The sequence below is a fragment of the Oxyura jamaicensis genome, chromosome 5 (assembly GCF_011077185.1).
Source record: "Oxyura jamaicensis isolate SHBP4307 breed ruddy duck chromosome 5, BPBGC_Ojam_1.0, whole genome shotgun sequence".
Lineage (NCBI taxonomy): Eukaryota > Metazoa > Chordata > Aves > Anseriformes > Anatidae > Oxyura > Oxyura jamaicensis.
In genome coordinates this window covers 42,572,090-42,595,531 of record NC_048897.1, presented here as the reverse complement: position 1 = coordinate 42,595,531, position 23,442 = coordinate 42,572,090, and the positions used below count along the sequence as shown (strand labels likewise).

At 36.8% G+C, this 23,442-nt stretch overlaps 1 protein-coding gene across 2 annotated transcripts in view; it reads right to left on the bottom strand.

The window, feature by feature from the left end:
- The window catches only part of WDR25 (WD repeat domain 25), a 64,591-nt gene that overhangs the window by 23,177 nt on the left and 17,972 nt on the right, over positions 1 to 23,442 (bottom strand). For both annotated transcript variants that reach the window (XM_035327953.1, XM_035327954.1), the window contains exon 3: positions 4,033 to 4,180. In XM_035327953.1, coding sequence (XP_035183844.1) covers positions 4,033 to 4,180 — 148 coding nt within the window. The remainder of the gene's footprint in view (positions 1 to 4,032; positions 4,181 to 23,442) is intronic.

The window sequence follows — 23,442 nt, the reverse complement described above, 5'->3', positions numbered from 1 at the left end:
TTGGATCTATTAATATTTACAGAACTCCATATTGCAGCTCTGAACTTGCCTTATGCTAACTGTAGCCACAGAACTACTCACATGAATAACAGGTGAATTCCTTAAATATTTTATGCATACACTCTGTAGAATAGGTATAACATTTTCCAAGAAAACCATATGAATGGAAAAATCTTACCTTGACAACCTGATGTTAGGATAATGGAAAATCATTTATGATAATAAATGATGATCTATATAAACAGAGTTTAGAAGACTTGACAACAACATCTAATTTCATATTCACTAAACCAGGGCAAGTTAACTCCTTGTATCTCATCATTTGAATTCTCTTCTTTCCCTATCCTTCATTATAGCATCACTGAATTATGCAGGCTGGACCTCCAGGGATCATCTAGTATAATCCCTTACTCAAAGCAGGTCTAGTTGAGCAGGTTACTTAGGAACAATGTCCACTGCAGTTCTGAGTACCTCCAAGTACAGAGACTTCATGGCCTCTCTGCAGAGCCCGTTTTAGTGCTTGATGACCCTTGAGTTGAGCCTAAGTTTTCTGTGTTCCTACGTTTGTTCTTTGTCTCCCATCCTTTCATTGTGCATCTCTGGGAAGATTCTGGCACTGTCTTCTCTACGCATAATAATAGCATACCTAGCTGTATTTGCAACTGTTCCTAACCTTTTAAAAATCATTTTCTTCAGACTGTTAGGTTTCTTTGGATGATGAAGACATAGCAATTTTTGTAACACAGATGTAATATAGAAAAAAATATACTGAAAACTAAGATGAGAAAGATTAAACCTCAGCAAATGACTAGAAAACTGTTGAACCAAAACAATGTACATGAGAGATGAGCACAGAGCCTTAAAGACAGAATTATTTATACAATCCCACCAGCATGCATTTACTACACTTAAACACATTGCTAGTTAGTTCAGTCTAGCAATGGAAAGTAATTAAGACCAAAGTCCAAAAAAGCATGTAAAAGTCTTCTGTGCAGGAACAGTTCTAACATCTATCTGAAGTTAATCAAAGAAGAAATCATCTCAGCACTGATGAAGAGTGAGGAGGAATGAATGATTCAGTGAACTAATGTAAATCAAAATCTTATAGCTGCCTTAGTGTTTTTCAAATGGAAATGAGTCTTTTTATATAAAATTGATTTGAATTCCAGAGGCAAACTGCTTGCTCTGTTTCTCTGGAAAGAATTGACTGAAATTATGAAGAAAAAAAAAAAAGAGAGAGTAACTTTACAACACAAAATAAAATGGCCTGGATGTGAATGAAATCACAATAAAATTCTTATTGCTCTTATCATACTTTTCCAAATCAGGTGAATATCACTGAAAGTCAGATCTAAGAATCAAAAATACAAATGCAGTTCACAGGAGCTAAAAGGACACTCGTGTCCTTAAAATAAGTCAATAATGAATACCTCGTATTTTCAAGGATTCCAAGAATTCTTTTTGCCTTTGCACATACAGTTTACTTAAGCAGTTAGAAATACTACATAGCTCAGAGGTCAGTAAGGAAAGAGCCATTTACAAGCTTCTCTGTTTTGAAACTTGGTAAATAAAAATTGTTATTGCTGTCACTGCCTCAAATACTAGAAATACCTTTTTTCAAATGAAGCACTACAAACAAAGGCTGCTATTCCATTACTGGACAGTTAAGTCTCAGAAACTTTCAAAATTAAAATATATCATTGCTATTACTTCTGGAACTTGTTCTAGTTTTATAAAGCAAGACATTCCGCCAGCACTCTTTTCAAATGGCTCAGACACATAAAATGTATTCTATCACTATAAATCCCCTCAGTAGCCACTCTGTTAAGAATTTATAACCACTTGAGTCAAGAATTAACTCCACTTAGGTTAGTAAGTTTCAGTTATATATGAGACTAGAAATAAGAAGATTGCTACAATGAAGACTGAAAATAAAAAAGATAAAAAGTCTAATAAAATTAATGGCTGGGTGTATTAACCTCATGTAACACTACTACACAAGATATATAAAGTTCTTCTCACTGTTACAAAGCCTAAATATTCTGAAAACATAAATATTCCATAACTGTGTCACATGTTTTACATTCTCAAATTACAACATTTCCCTTCCAGCCATTATTGAATTTAATTACTTCTGGTATGACAAATCTTGAGAAAAATAAATTCCTAGAGCATGGCTGAGAATCCTGTATTGATGTGAACAATATGCACAAATTTCCTTGGCCACTTTCCCAGTCTATCTGAATAGGATTTCTGCTCTCCGGATATTTGCATACAACTTACTTAATATTATGTAAGAGATAATCCTCCTAGACAAAAACTTCTTACAGTTACTTAAGGATTTCTTTTGAAGTCTTCGTGTGTGTGTGTATATATATATTATATATATATATACATTACATATATATACATCAAGTTTGCAGGAATTAACTATTTAAAAAAGTAAGTAGGAAAAAAAATCATTTCTTCACTTTCTGCTGAATCATTTGAGGCCTAATCCTGTATTTATAGACACAGAGAGGTGTTCTGTTATGAACGGCCCCAAAGAACTCCACTGGCTGAATGCTGATAGCATAGATAAAGGAGAAGAGAAGTAATGCTGATAGAATTGTTTTGCCTTGTGAAGGACAGGTGGAGAGATAGAACATCCAGGATGCGACTCATTGAGGTCAAAACAATCAAATCCTAAATGAAATTCACAACTGCATCAAAACAATGCAAGTTCAGTCTCAGGGACTGAGAACACCTGGACAAGCTTGAGAAGTGGGCCTTTGTGAACTGAATGAGGTTCAACAAGTCCAAGTGCAAAGTGGTGCACCTGGGTGCTGGCACTCCCAGACATGAGCACAGACTGGGAGAACCCATCAAGAGCAGTCCTGCAGAGAAGCACTTGGGGGTTCTGGGGGATGAAAGGCTTGACATGACCAAGCAGTGTGTGCAGGCAACCCAGAAGGACAACTGTGTCCTGGGCTGCATCAACAGAGGGGTGGCCAGCAGGTGGAGGGAGGGCATTGTGCCCCTCTACTCTGCCCTTGTGAGGCCCCGCTTGGAGTCCTGTGTCCAGGTCTGCGGCCTCCAGCATTAGAAAGATGTGGACCTGTTATAGTGGGTCCAGAGATGGGCCATCAGAAGGCTGGAGCACCTCTCCTTTGAAGACAGGCTGAGAGAGGTTGGGACGTTCAGCCAGGAGACGAGAAGGCTAGGAAAACCTCATTGCAGCCTTTCAATACATAAAGGGGACTTATAGAAAAGGTGGAGAGCAACTTTTTACTTAGGCAGATAACAATAGGAAAAGGGGGTAATGTTTTTAAACTAAAACAGGGGAGATTTAGATTAACTGTTGGATATTTTTCACTCAGAGGGTGGTGAGGCCCTGGCACAGGCTGCCCGGAGAAGCTGTGGATGCCCCATCCCTGGAGGTGTTCAAGGCCAGGCCGGATGGGGCTTTGGGCAGCCTGGTCTGGTGGGAGGTGTCCCTGCCCATGGCAGGGTGGAGGATGGAATTAGGTAATTTTTAAGGTCCTTGCAACCCAACACATTCTATGATTCTGTGAACACAGTCCTTGCACTGTGAGTGGTGCTGTTACCAACACTACGAGTGGTGTTGTTGACCTTGAACTGTGAATGGGAATGTTGAACGCAAATCATAATTTAAGTTTCTTTACTCTATAATTCTATAAGTTAGCCATATGTATAAAAGTTACTGAAGTCAACCCAAAGAGGTTCTGCAAACACTTTAATGAATAACAGAGCATAAAAAATACGCAAGTTTCATTCTGTTCATTTGTGCAGTATCTGACAACAGAAATTGCATGTAATCATTAGGTTAAAGATATTTCAGTCTTCTTAAGTATCTCAAACTACCCTTAATTGCTGAGTAATTTTTAGTGAGGATGTTACAAGAATTCTAACTTTGATCTATAGATTGTACCTGTAGTTTCAAAAGAAAAATAATGTTAATGAGATCCAAAGTTAATGGTATTCAACAAAGGTAACAAATAGGGCTGAATTGTACCAGAGTGTGGCCTTTACCTGTCTCCACATCTGTTAAATGCAGCATGGAATCAAAACCCCCACTGAGGATCTTTCGTCCACAAGATGACCACTGAGCAGCTCGGACAGCACAGGAGTGACAGGAAAATGTTTTCAGACAACAGCCTGTGTCTACAGCATCCCATATCTTAAAAAGAAGGATAAGGACAACTTTAATCATAAAGAACGAGAATAATTTTTTCAATGTACTGATAAGTAGTTAGAGCTAATCATTGTCTAGCTGAGAAAGCTTTGCATTCTGAATGTATATCTGCTAAGCTGTAAATATCTGAAATAATTGCATGGTTGATTAGAATTAGGGCATTTTATTAACAAGGCACAAATCAGTAATACATTTTCATGACTTGTATTATTTCTTGAAATAACTACTTTCCTCTCAATGGCAATTCATGTTAAGCTTTTCCATTCTTATTTCTGCCATGCTTCTGTGCAGGGATGCATCAAATATCCTTTCTCTTTAAATCACTTTTTCTTCCAAAATATTTACCTCTATCAGTACTTCCTTTCTATCAACAAAAAGGAATCCCAGCTGATTACAGCTTTCCCATCTGCCTATAGATAGGCTATTATCATATCTCTCAATCTTGCAGATTGTAATTTTAAGTAGAATTTTACCTTAACTTCACTGAGGAGTTAGATAAGAATATCATCATATAGCTACATGTAAAGGACTGGTCTGAGTACTCTCATTTTTCAGTTTCTTTTGAACTGAAATAGGTCAATGCTCAGCACTTCTGAAAATACAGTTCTACTAGTTATCTACATAAGTATGTAACAACTAATATTTGCAGCATATAAATAGTTCAGATCATATTTTTAAAACATGAAGAAAGGCAATTGTTTCCAACTAGGATATTCTAGAAAACAGATACTAGCATTAATTTTAATGCTCTTTATGTCATAGTTTTAAGAAAAAAAATGAAGTTTAGCAAAAAATGACCCAAATAAAGATTCAGTATACTCACCTTTGTCAGAAATAAGCTAAATAACCACACTATTTTACCTAAGAATATTCTATTTCAGTAAAAGGTTCTATTCTATTTCATAAAATATCTTATAATTGTGTGATACCCTATAATACCTGTTATTTGAATTGTTTAATAAAATACATAACAAATGTTACAACCATACTGGCCAATCTTCCATTATATTACTTCCAACATTAGTAGTACAAATAAATCAATGCTTTTATAGTGCTTCATGACAAGTTTATTGCCATATCTGTCAGAAAGTAAAACCCAAGGCAATTTATTGCTTAGAAGTCACCATCTGAGTTCGCTGTTCTTGTCTTGGTGATCAGTCATTTTCATCCTTCAAAAACTAGCAAATTTTAAATAACACTGCTTACGAGATTAGAAGGCTATTCAGAATTTTACCTATTCTAAATAAATAAATTTTAAGATTGTTCATATAATGCTGGGAACAGACCAGGCAATTTACAAATTCAACCTTTACATATGCATACACTGAGAACTGAAGTCAGTATTAAAATACAATTGACTGCATGTCTGCGGTTTAGAAGATGATAAAAACAAAAATAATTCACTAAATGAGGGAAAAAAAAGTAAGTAGGTGTGTACTTTGTGGCAACAGCACAATTCACAGTACAGGAGAATATAAGCAGGAAAGGTAAAATAATCAAGATTTCTGGTAATGTATTTTTATTTTGAATTAAAATTTCTTCTTACTGGACAAAAAGGACCTGCTGACAATATCATTATTAGATGATAGTCCATACTCAGAAGACAACATTACATTACAGAGAATTAATTCATCAAAGGATCTTCTAGCACAAAGCATAATTCTGCAATGCAAAGCAACCAATTACCATTAATTACATGAATAGTCAGTTAAGTCTATAAGCATGATGGCCATATCCTAAGTATTCTACTCTAAGCACAAGAAAAGAAATCAGGAAAATGTAATATTAAGCTGCTTTTGAAAGCAAGTTTTTCTCCTTTAATGAGTTTTAATGATTATTTCAAGCTTCACAGTATTAAAAAAGGGTTAATTGTGTCTTGGAGGGGTTTTAATATGAGAAAGCGAATGAATCAAGATGAAAGGAAAAACAGGTGGTACACGCTTCAGATGTTTTTCTGTCATGTTTTAGTGATTAAGTATGAAAACTCAATTTTTACAAGGATGAAGTAAAGCAAGATCAACAGCACTTCTTAGTTCCAGCTTGATTTTTAAAAAGCTGCATAAATGGAAAAAGTGCACCCTCTAAAGCTCCACATTTCCCTCCAAGGATTTCTCTTCAAGTCTTTTGTCTGATGAACGTAGCATGTGCCCTGCTGCAAGGACAGTGTGCACCGTATCCCCAGAACAATTTCAGTATTTTAAGTTTCAACATCCATCTTCCACAGGAAAAGGGAAGCTCTACTTGCTATTTGCGAGAAGTGATATTTGATATTTACAGTTAGATCCCCAGCAGTCACATAAGGGACACAGCCATGCTCATAGAATGTCACATAAAGGTGTGGGATATTGCCAGGCTCATTGATGTCAAAATACCTAAATCGGCAGATAATTGCTGAAACTGGCCTTGAGCAGGAATGTGAGTTGATTAACATGCATATCTTGCTCATCTGGTCAAAGAGCAAGACAGATGTTGGAGGTCTGCAGCTGAACAACAGGTCCAGCAAATACAGCAATTAAGTGATGTCAGGGATGAGACAGGAGCCTCACAGCCTGACATTTCAAGTAAAGCTGGGAAAGCAACCTGTCTCTGTAAGGAACATCCCCTCCTCCTCTTTTCTTCTTGACCAAACAACACAACAAGCCCTGTTGAGAGCTGATCAGCACACAATAAATGACTTAGACCCACCTCACCAGAAGTATAAATCTGTTTTTTGAAGTATACCCTCTGTTTTTGAGGATGATAACTCCAATTATCAGAAAGGTCACCAGGCCTGGACCTCCCTCTCTCCCAAGCAGGGATGCCTCTATGCTAAGACTCACCTCCAACTCTGATAGATGTTACCCAGGAATATATGGATAACTAAAGCGCTGAACAACTCACTCAAGCTCAGTCTTTGCAGTAAGAGTCAACATATGTAATGTCTGTAATATCTGTTGCCTTAATAAATTACCTATCTTTTCAAATTTATGAAACCGCCTCAGTAAAAATTATTGGTAAAGCACTGAAACAGGCAAATGTTGATTCTAGAATTAGAATAGTTGAGTCAGAAGAGACCTACAAAGATCATCAAGTCCAACTGCCTGACCACTAAGGGACTAACCAAAAGTTAAAGCATTGAGGCAAAAGTTGAGGGCATTGTCCAAATGGCTCTTGAACACTGACAGACATGGGCCATCAAATAACCCACTAGGAAGCCTCTTCCAGTGTAATAAGTGGCTGTATACATAATCCTTTATATATAAACCATTGACCAAATATGGGACTAGGATTGGGTCCAGCTGCACCTAGGCTCCTCTCCAAGAAGTTTAGAAAGCAAGGAGGTCCTTTCTGAACCTCAAGACTCAATGGGAAGGCCTCCCTCAAAGGGTGAGCCATTGAATATCAAGAAACAAAAGTGTGTGTAGCACTGAAACAAGACAATTAAAGAACAAGCTACGCACTTTGTGTACAAATAAGAGATTACTAAAACACAGGAGCTGAGTGCTCAACTGTAACTGAATATGTCTGTCCCAAGTGACAAAAACTCTTCTGTGCCTAGAACTGATAGAGATGTTAACCGTATAGTTTCCATAAATGGAGAATCTACTGCATTTCATCACAAAGGAAAGATGCTTCAAATTCCATCAAGGATCATCACAAGGAAGCCATCAAATTTTCATTCTTAGCACATCTCTTAAGTACTTCTCCATTCCTGTGGTATAGTATTTCTACTGCTTTATCACAAAAAGGAAAAAATTGTGGCTAGAGGGAGTATACCACATACCCCACCACAAGCTTCAGATGAATGCTTGCTCTGAAGCTGGTGCATATTCTGTATGGGCAGCCACCATTATTAAAAAAGAAGGGAGACTGCAAAGGGATGAGTCTTTTGCATGCAAGTCCAGTTCTCTTTGCCAAACACTCAAATGCTAGATTAACAGACTAACAGGATGAAGAGCATTTTAGGTTTTTTCTTTCAATAATCTAAGAGATGCTCGAGTGATTCAAGAATAACCTGTGTGTACATTTTTTCCTAGACTTTCTTTCTTGACTTTTTTGATATACTGGCTCTGACACGATGGAGCAATAAGCCTGGAATGAAGTTCTGAAAGACCACATGAACGTAACCAACAGAGCTGGTTACAGAGCTGGTAACAGAGAGAATCCAGCATATGAAGCCTGAACTTGGAAGCACGTTCTCTAAATTACCACAGTAATAATAACCACACACCAATAAACCAGTGTTGAGTGTGACAATTCTGCAAGGAATATAGAACTAGATTACAATATAGATACTGGAGTTCAGTGTCATTTTTATTTCAGGGCCTAGTACAAGTTAGAATACAAGAGAGTCCCCTAGGAACAAGGGCTATTAAAAACTTCCTCTTCTGAGTGAATGAAGTTGAAGACAAGCCCTCCTTCTCTGCTAAAAAGGAACATGATTACAGACTCTTTCCCAAAAGATCCCAAACTCATTTTAAATGACATCTACATACAAGCTCAGAAAAAGGATTTGTATTCAAGAACAGTCATATAAGTGTAACTCTACAATTTTAAAAAAGACTATTGTAGAACTACAGCTTTAATCTGAAATTGTTTTTAAGAAGTTTTAAGCATCTTAGAATTACTTAGAAAGTTGTATTTTAAATACCAAAGTTTGCTGACTTCTGGGCACACCTAGTAATACGAACCTTTCAAATAAAGTTTATAAAATAAACATACATCTATATGGAATAAAGGCTCACATATTCAGTACATAATAAATTACTCGGGTGGAGGGAAGTAGCTCATTAAAATACACAGGCTGAGATATACATCTTCCTTCATAGGCATTTAAACATGTGTATTAAGTATTATAGGACTAGATGTTACCACGCATCTGTCTGGAAGGACAGATTTATACTCAATTATCAAAACTCAGTTCTTACTGTCAGCCTGGTTCCTAGATAAAATATTAAATTCTCATCAAATCTGAAGTTGCTTTTTTATGTTGTGATGTCAGACGCAATTTTAATTGCTGAGCTAAAGAGTTGAAAGTACACCTTTCAGCCTGCTACTCTGGAAAAACTGCTTATTGCCACATTTTCAAGCAATGTTTTACATTCTATACAGAAACCAGACAATCCTTCCCCTTTAGCCAAGAATCCCCAAAACAGTGATATATGCAACTGCTACGAGGAAAAAGGCACACAACTATTATCTCCTTCAAATCTACGGTTATTAACAAATGAATTCTCCAATATTTGAAAGAATATTTGAGAGAAACAGCCAAGAGTCAAAGCTTTGAAATTACCTAGTTATTTTCAAAGATTTTCTTCAATGCATTTCTGGCATTAAGGAATCATGAACACTTTATTTGCACTTTTTTCTAATTTTATTAAAATTGGCTTTAATGTATCAAGCTGGTTCATATTTCAGTATTAGCTTACTCTTTTCTACTTTGCTATTTATAACTGTGTTTTCATTTCTTTTTCATGGACTGCTTTCATTTCTTTTCCTTTTCTATTACAGAGAGCACGGTGATTACATGCTTATCTGCTAGGATTAATATATAGGGCCAAAATGGCAGGTACAAACAGCCAAGTGACAAAATTATAGTAGTGATTTCTTTTAAAAAGCAATTTTCTTTTTACTTTCTCTAAGGCATGTTCTATTATAATTGCTCTTTCACATTCTTCATCATATTTGGAAATAAATGCACTGGAAGTTGCTTGCTTTCCTGTATCATTTAGGAACATTGTGAAAATGCTGCAACCAGCATTTTAGGTAATATAACCAGACCTCCTCACACTCAAGATCAAAAGTCATATAAGTCACAAATCACATAAGCAACTAAACAATATAACAGAAGAGATTTATTACAGATGGTATGTTTCCAGATCCTGTTTTCTGACTGAAATCTTTCAGGAAAATAGTCCCTGAAAATAAAGTACTTTGGGCTGAAGATAATAAAAATTTTCTTGGTATATCACAAAAGAAAGCATGAGAGGGTAAGCATTTGATACACAAAGAAATAACAGGGACAGAAGAATGTGCAGAGGTGCAGAGTTCTGCTTTACTATCAACTGGGACACAGAAAAGAGGCTTTTGTCTCACTGACAAACTAGGCATTATTTCCTGGGGGGGTGGGGGAACACAGCATCATAAGCAGAGTAAAAAAAAATAATATGAGAACTAATCTAGCATATGAATATTGATTAATTAGGAATTGAGTATGTCCCTTTCATTGCCACTCTATGATTATCTATAACGTGCTAGCCGCCAAGCAAATTAGATTGCTGAAAAGAAAACATAGTCACCTTATTTTTAGAAAGAGAAAGGTACATCTATTCAAATAGACAGTCATTAATTGCATGATGAACCCATGAACAATGATTCAATTGTGATAAATTAGAGGTTGGAAGCAAGTACCAGGTATTAAGTCGTACACATTTTAAATTTGTATGCATAAAGTCAAACAACAGAGTCAATCAGGAATACTAAATAATAAATTAATTTCTGGACCATGCATAATAAAATTTAAAGCTTTTAATGTATTGATTCAAAAAAATTTCAGCAGATAATCCATGTTGAAATAACAAAACTTTTCCTTCTCCAATTTAACCACTTTGTGCCATTCTTCCATAAGTACCAACCTCCTCTATCAAAGGCTTCCACTTCGTGAATGACAAGAATTTTTTTCCAACATACATTTTTTCCAATATATATTAAACTAAATATGATGGTATTTAAGAAACAGCCTTATGCAAGGATGATCCTAGAATCATAGAGTGGTTTGGGTTGGAAGCGACCTTAAGGGTCATCCAGTTCCCCCTGCCATGGGCAGGGACACCTCCCACCAGAACAGGCTGCCCACAGCCCCATCCAGCCTGGCCTTGAACACCTCCAGGGATGGGGCATCCACAGCTTCTCTGGGCAGCCTGTGCCAGGGCCCCACCTCCGAGTAAAGAATTTTTTCCTCATATTTTAACCTACCCTCTTTTAGTTTAAAGCCATTACTCCTTGTCCTGTCACTCCACTTCCTGACAAAGAGCCCCTCCCCAGCTTTCCTTGAGGCCCCCTTTAGGTACTGGAAAGCTGCAGTGAGGTCTCCTTGGGTAGCAGTAGTGTAGAAGTACTAACCTATAGAAAGCATGAAGAAGTACTGTGCTTCAACTAGAAGGTATGCTGCTCCCTTACAAAGCAGGCTCAGGTTGCTTCACAGACCTGCAAAGCTGAGGCAACATGACCTTTTTTGGAATATTTCTCACTTGGGTAAAAAAGGAAAAAATAATGTTTTTTTAAAAAATGAACAGAATTTCTCTCTGAAATTTGAAATTATCATGTCTGCTACTATGCAGAGATTCAAGAGAATGATGCTCTCTGAACCATAGTGCTTTTCCAACCTTATATCTAAATACTGTAATTTCTAATAAATGTGCTAAATAATGATGTCCAATACATCATCTATAGCAAATTTGTTTCCTAGTTTGCAAAGCAGGCTCAGAACTGTAATTTAAAAGGTTCTTCCAAAGTCGGTGGGTCAGATGGTAAAAGCAGACCCAAAGAAAACTTGCAAAAATATTTGCTGCTGTTTCAGATTTGGTAGGTGTGCCTAAGCTTCTCCAAGCCACTGTGTGAAGAAAAAAAAAAATCTTGAATGGACATATGACTTGTTTAAATTAGATGGGTAACTAGAGGAAAAATTAGCTTGTTTCATTTTTTGTCTCAGTGTCATCTTAAAAATAATTAAATAAATATTATAGTTTTAGTAGAAGTTTTGTTAACCGCTTGAAAGGAGAACAGAATGGATCACTATTTTTTGCATTCATGTCTAAACTTATCCAACTGTGCAAAAACTAAGAGCTAAGGAAAAAGGTCCAGGAAAAACTAACAGCCAATGTCCAGCTTAGTATATAACTAGTAAATGTTAATAAACTTATTTTCAATTAAGTAGGATGCAAATAGATGTTCGGATTGTTATACAGAATGATTTTTGTCATTTAAGGGTATACCAGCTTAATGTGTAAGCCAAGGGTCCCAAAAAAAAAGAGCTTTTCAGCAGAATTCTGTAGAGCTAGAGAAAGCTAGCACATTTTCAGATGTGATGAACACTTACTCCAGCAATGTTTACAGTGTGCTAGGGAACATATTTTAGATGACATCCATTTTCCTAATCTAGACGTGGTGTAAGAAGTATATATCAGTGCTGTCATTTGAGTAAGCACTTAGCAAATTTCACTAGCATTATTCTTGCAGCAGATGAAATTCAAAAGACAATTCTCTTATAAATCAAATGTATAGGACTAGTGGCTGATAAAAAAGAGACAACTTTATTATAATATCTGATTAAGAGTTTGTGTTTGAATAGTTTATTACTGGAGCACCCTCAGTATTGTAGAAATAAGGAGAATGGAAAGCAGCAAAATATGACAAATTAAATTAGCTGAGACAGCTACCTTAAGGTCCCACACCATTTTTCAACAAAAAGCGTAATATTAAAGTGTTTCAAATACATTTATCAAATCATTGAGTTGGAAAATCTTCTCCTTACAAGAAAATGGACCAATACATTAGATATCAATATAGGCCTTACTCTGCAGAAGATTTTATTCAATCAGAAGCATTTTTAGGTACCATAAAAGTAGCACATTGCTAACGTGGTTAGCAGTGCTGTTAGAAACTAGTCAGTGGTATGAAAACTGATTTGCAAACTTGTCAACAAGCTTTAATCATTGTGAATATCCAACAGGGGCAGAGTTAGGTACAAGCAATATATTTAGCTTCAGGAGGTAGAAAAAAATCCTTCTGAGTACCCTGGTTACAATACCCAGAATTAGAGAACTCCAGTGTTAAAGGTTCCCCAGATCTCATAATTTAAAACAAAAATTTGATTTAGACAAAATCATACAAAATAAGAACTGCAAAGACTGTTTTGCACATATAAAATATGTATGCATGTATCTGCAAATATTATATATATACACATATAAAAATATGAAAAAAAATCCCCATTCCTGTCTTTACTTCTAGTATGTTTAGTTTTGTTACACTAGATTTCTTCTTTGGAACTTAGAATAGAATCTATTTTTTAAAAGAAGAATAGAATAGAATCTATTGTTAGAATAGAATCTATTTTTAAAAAGAAGAGAATATAATCTATTTTTAAAAAGAAGTATTTAAACTTACACTATTGATGCCAATAATATAAAGCCATGATTTATTGTTCTACAAACTTGCCAGCAATTCAATGATAATTTCAACTGAACAGTGGTATATTTAAAGATTTCCAGAAAGCATTCAGTTCGCCCAGGAACTTCCAACATCCTTCCTGAAGCTCTGGCTATCCTAACCTTTGGGGCACCACTGATGAGATTGCAGCCCCCAGGCAGTTCAAAGACATACGGAAACATGAGCAATTTGGAAATGATGGAGTCTTATGTCCTAACAGACCAGAAAGAACAAAAGAACTCAAAGCATAAGAAAGTTAAATCAGAGGCAAAGTTACATCTTACTGAAGTTGGTGAATGTGTTACAACTGCATTTCATTTGGGTTAACTACAAGAAACCTGGCAAACAACCCAAAACTTACTCATTGCTGCTTAGATTAAGGATATCCATTTTGATCACAGAACTGTTACCTGGATGAACAGTGTCACTGTTTGCACTTAATAGTAATACTTGTACATGAAGGGAAGAGAGAACTAGAAAGCTTTAAATGCCTCAGCCACAGAAGCATGGACACTAAACACACGGAAGCTTTTGGGTCAAGGGACTGGCTGAAAGTGATTTATTGGTATTAAAAGTGTCTCCTGTTCTTGGTACCTCTCCTGCATTTGATAAAGCATGTTCTATATATTCTAGGAAAATAAATAAAAACAAATAAACAGAGTCTCCACCTAACCCCCCCCAAAAAACATTCAATTCCTCTTAACTGCAAAGGAAGAATTTGGTTTTGGTTAACTCTTAAAGATTTAATAGGATTAAATAACGAAGAAAAAAAGTAGAAGAGGGATAACAAAAGGAATTGTGAAAGAAACTGTACAGAGAAAAGAGAAAAATTAGAAAAGAACAGAAGAAAGAGAGAAAAACTATAGCTGCAATGAAACAAGGTGATAAAAAGCTGTCCACTTCAAAGATTTGGTTGCATCTTTTAAGAATTATTAGAAATAGTTTTAGAGAAGACATCGTATTTATGAAGCATTATTGAAACACATGCTAAATGCAGTCTAAATTGATAAAAAAAAAAAAGGTGCTTTCACATAACATGAAATTCAGTTGTGGAAATTACTATCACAGGAATTCAAACTCACCACAAATTTCATAAAATGATTAAACTTTGGATCAAGAACGCCCAGCACTGCCATACGTAACTGCAAAATATCTTAAACACATAAAAGATGAATTGCTGTAGCTACTAAAGACAACAGCTCGGGTGTAGCTTTCCACTGAGAAAGTCACCACTACGACGCTGTTTTATTTCATCTCATGTTCTGTAGTTTGCTCAGCCACTAGCTCACGTTAGTTCAGATTCTGCTACCTTCAGTCATGAGAAGTCATTTACATTATAGGTATTTAACGTCTTGTGAAATACTGCTTGCACCTGAAACTTTTTTCCTCCATATTGAAATTCCACACCATGAGGAGATGGTTGTTTTTTTTTGTTGTTGTTGTGTTTGTTGTTGTTCCTTTTAATGTTCTCCTAACAGTCCATGATGGACAACAACTACAAAACATTTTGCATTCCTGTTGCATATTCCAATCACTTTCCTTTAGGCTGCATCAAGTAATCACAGAATCACAGAATAGTCTAGGTTGGAAGAGACCTCCAAGATCACCGAGTCCAACCTCTGACCTAACGCTAACAAATCTTCCACTAAACCATATCCCTAAGCTCTACATCTAAACGTCTTTTAAAGACCTCCAGGGATGGGGACTCCACCACTTCCCTGGGCAGCCCGTTCCAGTGTCTAACAACCCTTTCAGTAAAGAAGTTCTTCTTAATATCCAACCTAAAACTCCCCTGGCGCAACTTTAGCCCATTCCCCCTCATCCTGTCACCAGGCACGTGGGAGAATAGACCAACCCCCACCTCACTACAGCCTCCTTTCAGGTACCTGTAGAGTGCAATAAGGTCACCCCTGAGCCTCCTCTTCTCCAGGCTAAACAGTCCCAGCTCCCTCAGCCGCTCCTCGTAAGACTTGTTCTCCAGACCCTTCACCAGCTTCGTAGCCCTTCTCTGGACTCGCTCAAGCACCTCCATGTCCTTCTTGTAGCGAGGGGGCCAAAACTGAACGCAGTACTCGAGGTGTGGCCTCACCAGAGCCGAGTGAAATGGGAGACTCCAGCCACAGACAGTGCTTACGAACTGACAGAGACAGAAATTGTTACACTACAACCTTCATCATGACTTACTAAGCGTGCCCATGAAATACGTTTCCAACTATTTGTTGTGTTTTCTTTTAATCTTCCCTCCCACAGAAACTCAGCAGCCCTTTTCCCAAAGAAGATTCCATAACTGCTAGTCACTAAGCTTCATTCAGGCATTTTTGCCATTAGCAGGAAAATAAAAACTTAATCAAAAGCGTGCTATGAGCTGCCAGTATTTTGTAAAATTAATTTAAGAAATTACACATAGACTTAAGATAAAACATTGACATTTTCAGCTGGCAAGTGAACAGACAAAAGAATTAAGTAGAATTCTGTAAAAACAAAACACAACCAAACCCCCAAACTGCTATGTCAAGAATTATTTATCTTTTCATACACAACATGGAAATGTTCTTGGTAAAGCGTTAATAGTAAGAGCTACTACACTTAGCCTGAGTTTTTTTGTTGGCTATCTACTCTTGGAGATATACTTAACAATTCCATACTGCAAAAACAGACTTGCAGCACAAGGAACATTTGACCAACTGATTAAAACTGAAAACATAAATAATTTTAAAATATATAAACTGGCTGAGATTTTGCCACTATGTATAATTAATACAGCCTCCATGGGAGCCTTTAAAGTCAAAACTGGCAAACAGAGCTCTTAAGAAAGTTGTAAATCAAAAATGTGTAATGGTAAGAGACTGAACAAGATTAATATAAGCATTAGATATTTAATTTACTTGGCAAATTAAATCTTATGTTGCAATTGTTTCAAAAACAGAAGTGTAATCCTATGTGCTGCATTTTTGTCAGAATAAATTAATTTTACCTGCAAATAACATTTTTTTCCATCTTCTTGATTTAGAAATGAAAAGTAAAGAAAGTATTGCAACTAGTGAGTTCCTGTTCTTGGACAGTATCTGTGCCTGTAATTACAGAATGACAGACAAGATGGGAAGCTGGGATAAGATATTTCTTCCACTTAGTGGTTTGCAATATTAATCATATGCATTAATTATATGTAGCTCCTGGACAAATAAGCTCAATCCTCCAACTTCTTACAGCCCTCTCCTAGCCAGTCCTTCACTTGAGGGACTTTTTGATAGCACACACACACACACACACACACATTTCTTGTCCGGGTGAAATGTTGCTAAACAAAAGTAATGCATGCCTACATTTTGCAACATGAAATATGGGAATACTGATACTATATTTAAACTCTTGATTAAATTAAAAAAAAAAAAAAGTGGTAGAGTTCTACATAGTTTTTCAGAAATAGGCCATGTTGACTTTATAAATTGAAGCTGCAGATTAGAATTAGAATCACAGAATATCCCAAGTCGGAAGGGTCCCAACAAGGTCCCACAAGGATCGAGTCCAACTCCTAGCTCCACACAGGACCACCCAAAACTCAGACCACATGTCTGAGAGCACTGTCTAAATGCTTCTTGAGCTCCGGCAGGATCGGTGCTGTGACCACTTCCTTTTTAATAGCTTATTTTTTTTTTTTTAAATAAAGGATGTTTGCTCGAAAGTAACAGCCTTCACAGAGTAAAACTGTGATGGAAATGAAATAAAGTAGTCAAGGTATGAACAAGTTCAGGATGAAAACCTGGACTGTCAGATCTTTTATGTAACAACACAGATAAAAGCTTCAGCATTATTCAATACCAGCTACTATATCTGAGTGTTTTCATGACATGGCAATCCATTGTTAAATTTTATTTGTATTATGACAACGTGACTGTTGAGTTGAAGTCAGGCCAGATTTATAACAAACTATTTCCATTCAACACCTGGGGCTTCACCAAAAATAACAAAGCTGAGTAGGCACATTCTTTAAGACTTTTTACACAGAATAATACAAGCACTGGATATGCAATAATCTGCTTCACAACACCTAGCTTCAGAGTCACATATACACAAGAAATAAACATGACAAATGTTTTTCTTCCAGACTGGAAGCCAAAACAATTCAATACACATATTATTGTTATTAAGCAATATAGATAAAGTTTTATGAAAATCAGTTGCTACTTTATTATTGCTGAGACTACCTTATTATTGCTGAGAGACAAAATATTTAAGTATGGAAGATATATCATGCACAACAACAACAACAAAATCTAATACTTCCTTTATTTGACAGAATGGTAGCTTAGAGCATTTGTTATATTTAACAAACCAATGGGAAAAAAAAAAATAAGGAGACCTTAAACTGTATTGCTACAGTCCATTATGAAATGCAATTATGAGAAGGTAAAATTATTTCAGTGCAAGTCCTTAGAGATGCCATTAAGGTGCCATTAAAAGACTATTATAGTGTTTAACTTCAACAGCAAAACTACTTCATTACAAGTCATACGATCATTTTAAACTGAGGAACACAAAAAGGTCTACTAGAAACAGACTAAATATGAGTTCTCACCATAAGAGGTATTCTAAGCCAAAATAACTACGTCATCCTCATTTTGGATATTCTATCTGCAATTTTAAAGTTTGTTAATCTTCTGCTTGCTTATGTAAGAATTAATCTTCAAGCGGTCTGAATTCCAGATGTGCTAGCACTCACGAGAGTCGTTAATGTCAATGGAACCTGAGGGTAGGGGTTGTTATACTAAACAGCAAGCTTCTGGTTAGGTTCGAAAATCTGGATTTTAATCTCTCAGTATTACAGTATCTACTATAACTTACCCTCCTAGCTGAGGAAATATTAACAATACAAATCATTTCTGATTAAGCAGTTTTATACATACATCACATAACTGTACCATCAAGAACAGTTAGCGTATTTACATCTACGTGATGAGCAGTTGGATAGGAAAGATATTGCAGAATGACTAACACATTCATTAAATGCATACTGATTCTTCATCTTCAGGCACTGGAAATGCTTCTCTTTTAAGACTACAGATTCCATAACCTTTGCTTCACTTCTCATCTGAAAGATCATTTCCCTCAAAATCAGAATGAGTCATCCTTGTAGTAAGCTTGGGTTACCTCAGCTGCACTTCCAAGGCTAATCAAGTAGTTATTCCGATGTAGGTCTGTTGTGGTAAACTGCCCGATGGATGGTTTCAGCGGTGGGAGAAATGCCAGCAGAGCACCCTTTCTGGGCACCAACAGTGTGACACTGCAGGAACACACAATGTTCAAAGAGCAGCAGAACAGTAACCAGACAATTTCTTCCTGAATGTAATTTTAAAGTGTACTGTTAGGGAACATGCAATAATCAACCACATCCCTTTTCTTTGAGAAGAAAAGAGAGAGGGGGAAAAAAAAAAAAAAAAAAAAAAAAAAAAAGGCAATACTTAAGTGGTTTTCAATCTGTTTCCAGAAATAAAAGGCACCCCTGGTGGGAACACACAATATGCAGCTACCTTAAGCCAACTGTCAAGCAACTTGCTTTTCTTAATTACTTTTTATGGACTCTTTAGGAGTGATCTGTGTTCCCAAGGGTCCAGTAATCACAGGCTTAAGCCATTACTACTACCTATTGAACGGTACTTTTAGAGTATCATTACCTTATTGAAATACAATCACTGCTGTGCAAGCTTTCGCCTATCATGTGTTATAGAAGCACTTCAGTTTTGAACCTCTAACCCAAAATAAATACTGACCAATTTCAACAACAGTTGATTTTTCAACTCAGATAATTACAGGTTGAAGGCTGGAGCAGGGTGCGACTTGTAACCAGTGCACCTTGTTTGGGAAAAATTATTCCGTACTACTTGGAAGTTAAGGAAAAATATCTCATCCAACCCCAATGATGTGTTTCAAACAGAAAAAAACTAAAGATTTATACAAACACTGCTTAAATACCACCTGAATACTTGGAACCAATTATACACTTAAAACTAATAATGAGTTCGGACTGTATATCAGGGAGTGGAGTGATAGGACAAGGAGTAATGACTTTAAACTAAAAGCGGGTAGGTTTAGATATTAGGAAGAAATTATTCACTCAGAGGGTGGTGAGGCCCTGGCACAGGCTGCCCAGAGAAGCTGTGGATGCCCCATCCCTGGAGGTGTTCAAGGCCAGGCTGGATGGGGCTTTGGCAACCTGGTCTGATGGGAGATTTCCCTGCCCGTGGCAGGGGGCTGGAACTGGGTGATCCTTAAGGTCCCAACCAACCCAAACCATGCTCTGATCATCACAATATCATAAAAGAACAGACAAGGATCTCATTTTCACAACTGTATCCCATAATGTTTCTTTATTTTTTTTAAGCCTCATGTTTAAATATTTATATAATAAAAATACTTTCAGTGAAGTGAGTAATGAAGAGAAGCACTATGCAACCCAGTATTCCTTAGACATCATATGAATTGAAATGCCTGCCATCCCAGGGGAAACAAACTGAAAATGGAGAAGACATTGAATAACCAGAAAACTATACATTTTTATCATTTATGTAAACTGTAACCAAGGTGCAGAGGAATACAGGGTGGTGTGAAAAAGCAGCTTAGTTTTTCATTTTTTTTAGCCTTATCCTGCCAGAGTTCAGAAACAGCTATGAAAAGATGACTGGAAGCTCACTGTTTGATTAAGTTCTTGCAGTAAAGGTCTTCAAGTAAGAGCAGATTTGTTCATCTCCCAGGGCACAACGCCGCGTGATGACAGGCAGGAGGGTTGTTTGAGTGACACTGGGGGTCAGCCTGAACTGCAGTTGTAGCAGGGACCTCAGCCGGCTTTGGCACTAGAATCAAATTAGTCAGGACAACAAGAGAGTGCTGAAAAAGGTGATTTGTTTTGATAGCTTACTTAAAACAACAGAGGATAATTATAAGCTGCTCTGAAGAATACACCTGTGACTGCATTGTCACAGTAACAAAGGCCTCTGGCACCAGGTTCGGTCTCCCACCTCCCCTGGAACAAGCTGATATGTCCTGATGAAAGTTATTGCCATCCAACACCCACAGTTAATGGCGGTATGTCAGTCAGATGCATTTGCTTTCTATGTAAATTAAAGAGCCTCTAGACAACACCACGCAGCACTAAATTAATTTCCAGAGTCCTTGCTGATGCTCCTCTTACAGAGATCAAGACAAGAGTCAAATCTCTTTACAGCAGGAATTCCTGCTTGGGTGACTCTCTACTGAATGGCTGAAGACAGCTTTTTTTCAGAATTAAGTCTGTAAAAATATTGTTAAATCCTGAAAGCTGGAGAGTATTACAGAACACACTGAGATACAAGGCATCATCATGTCACAGATGTTTGGTTTTCCTTGTCACTTATGAGAAGCGTCTGTAGCATTGGGAAGTGTAGATGCTCTAAAGACCTTGGGATTTCTCAGAGGCTTACATTTGGCTCCTGGGATATAGCAGGCACTGCTATAAGATGTGCTGACTCGAAGTAAACAGTCTGTACCACAGATGGGAATGGCTGCCTTCCAGAGCCTGCATTTTCCTTAAATGTGCGCACAGAAGACGAATTCCCTCAGCACATTCCTGCCATTTAGATGCTGTAGAGACACTGCTGACTGGAATTTCTTCTTTTTTCCCCGATTTCCCTCCAAACATACACCACTCAACTCAATTTTCCTCACCCAGCACACACACACACACCACCACAACTGTGGCCTGGCCTACTGGCAACACCATGCAGCAGTGGGCCAGGAGCCTTCCTGTGACTGAAAGGCACCTCACCTCACCTGCCCTTCCAGCTTCCCATGTCACCAACAAATATACTTCATTGCCACATTTATCTCCAGCATACTGGGGCCATTGCACTGTTTCCTGCTCTTCACATCTGCATGTATCCCCATCCAAGAGAAGGGTACCATTCTGGCTGGTTTCTCCAGCTGGTACAGCCCAGACCAGCCTTGCACTGATTGTCTCAGGTTAACTTAGACTTGACTAATTCACAGGAATTTTAGCACAGATGTACAACATCAGCTGTGTCATCCCATTTTCTTTTTAAGCCTGTTCTCTTTTCAAGCGAAGTGATTACTGCAGCTCCTCCAAGCAATTTACACAACGTCAACACGCATCATTAGATTACTCAATTATTTTTTTTTAAATTTTTTTTTGGAGGGAATTCAAGTATCTACATATTAACATCTTTACACAAAACAAAACTGATTAGCTTTTGTTATTTCTCCTTTGCATATCTATGCAACCCATTAGACAGAAAGAGGCCTGATACTCATATTTGCAATCTTATCTTCTGTTATGAGGCATATGTTTAATATTCCTCTTTGTAATATAGCTTGGTTACTATAAAATCATTCTGTTTGCCCTGTGGTGCTTCTGTGCGTTGTCACAGGGACAATTTAATCTCTCTCCTGCTAAATGTTGAAAAGCAAGCTATTACAGAGTCGAACCAAAAGAAAGTTATTGACAGAGATTTCATGAAGCCCTTTATCCTAAAGGGTACTGACAGATGATTTGCAAACCAAATGCATGTCTAGTCAGCAAAGCTGTCTTTGCATGTTCACGTATGTTGTCCTAACACAGTACACAGAGATCCAGCCAACCGGTGCAGATACACCCATAGCAGCCTCCACCACAGGTCCCAGAGTGCTCAACTCCTTGATACTACGGAAACAAACATTCAAGGGATACAACCTGACATCAAGCAGAATTAGATTCTCACTGCAATATGACATGCTTAGAGACTGTTACTTCACCATGAGAAGTATCTAAGTGTATTTACTTCGCTATCACAGTAGAACTACAAAAAGAATAATTTAAAGATTAAAAGAGAACAAAAAAATAATTAACATTAGCTGTTGTTTTGATGATCCAGGCTTTGTACTTAAACAACTCAATAATAGATTTATCAGCAGTCTTAAAAAGCAAAGAAAAGAGTCCCTCATGTATAAAGGACAGAGCGAGGGGGGGAAATAAACAATAAGTATTTTTTTTGCTTCAACCTATTTGACATAGAAATGTAAATATAGTAAGTCCTTCGACATTCAGAACACTACCATTAAGTTAGACAAAGTATATGATATTCTATAAATATTTTAAATTAAAAACTGTTAATTGTGAAAAGCTTGTTTCCTCCAGGTCATTCTACAACTGAAAAATTACTATTGGGAAGTTTCCTCAGCGAAGTGTTAGCACTTCCACTACTGTCACTATTATTTTCACATAACATGTTGGACCCTTCCACAATCTGATTCATTTTTATCATTTCAGCTTCCTGTTACTCATATTCTTGTCCATGTATTCCCATTACTTATTTCTTTTAATAATAACACCCCAAATAATGTTCATCACTTCATTGAATATAACTACAGGTACATGAAGGCATCTCCATTCCCCACACACAATGCATACATAATTAGTTTAATTAATCTACATAACTGTCTCTAAATTTTAGTAGCTTCTCTTCCTGTTCTCAGAATTAGCTTTAAATTGATGCCTGAGATTTCAAACATCTGCTTTCCACATTATAAATGCTGCCATGAATTTAAAACTTAATAATAAAGCATTTTATGTTCTTTACAGAAAAAAGAAAAAAAAGATGATTATGTAAAGTAGGTTATACTTTATTGCCAGGATTTCAAGGGATACCTCACTCACACAGTGCTCAAGTCTTCAGGCAAAGAGAACATCCAGTTTGTAAGAATAAGCCTAATTGACAATAGAGGCTTTCTGTTATTTTAAGCTCTTTAAAAATTATACATGCAGACACACACATGCACATGTGAAGTGTGCAGCTGCAAACAAGAAAACTATCACTGTTGAAGATAGATTTATTTTGGAAGGGAGAAGACTTAAAGGGAATCCTTTCACATTTCAATTAAATTTCTAAATTTCTAAAGGCAGAAAAAGATGGAAGAGAGAAGATGAGAAAAGGAACATAGGGAGGATTTTCTAGGATCTAAGAGGCAGGGTATTTTTTGGCTGCCGTTTAAGCTACCTTGTATTGTATGATGTTCTTTGCCAAGAAAAGCAG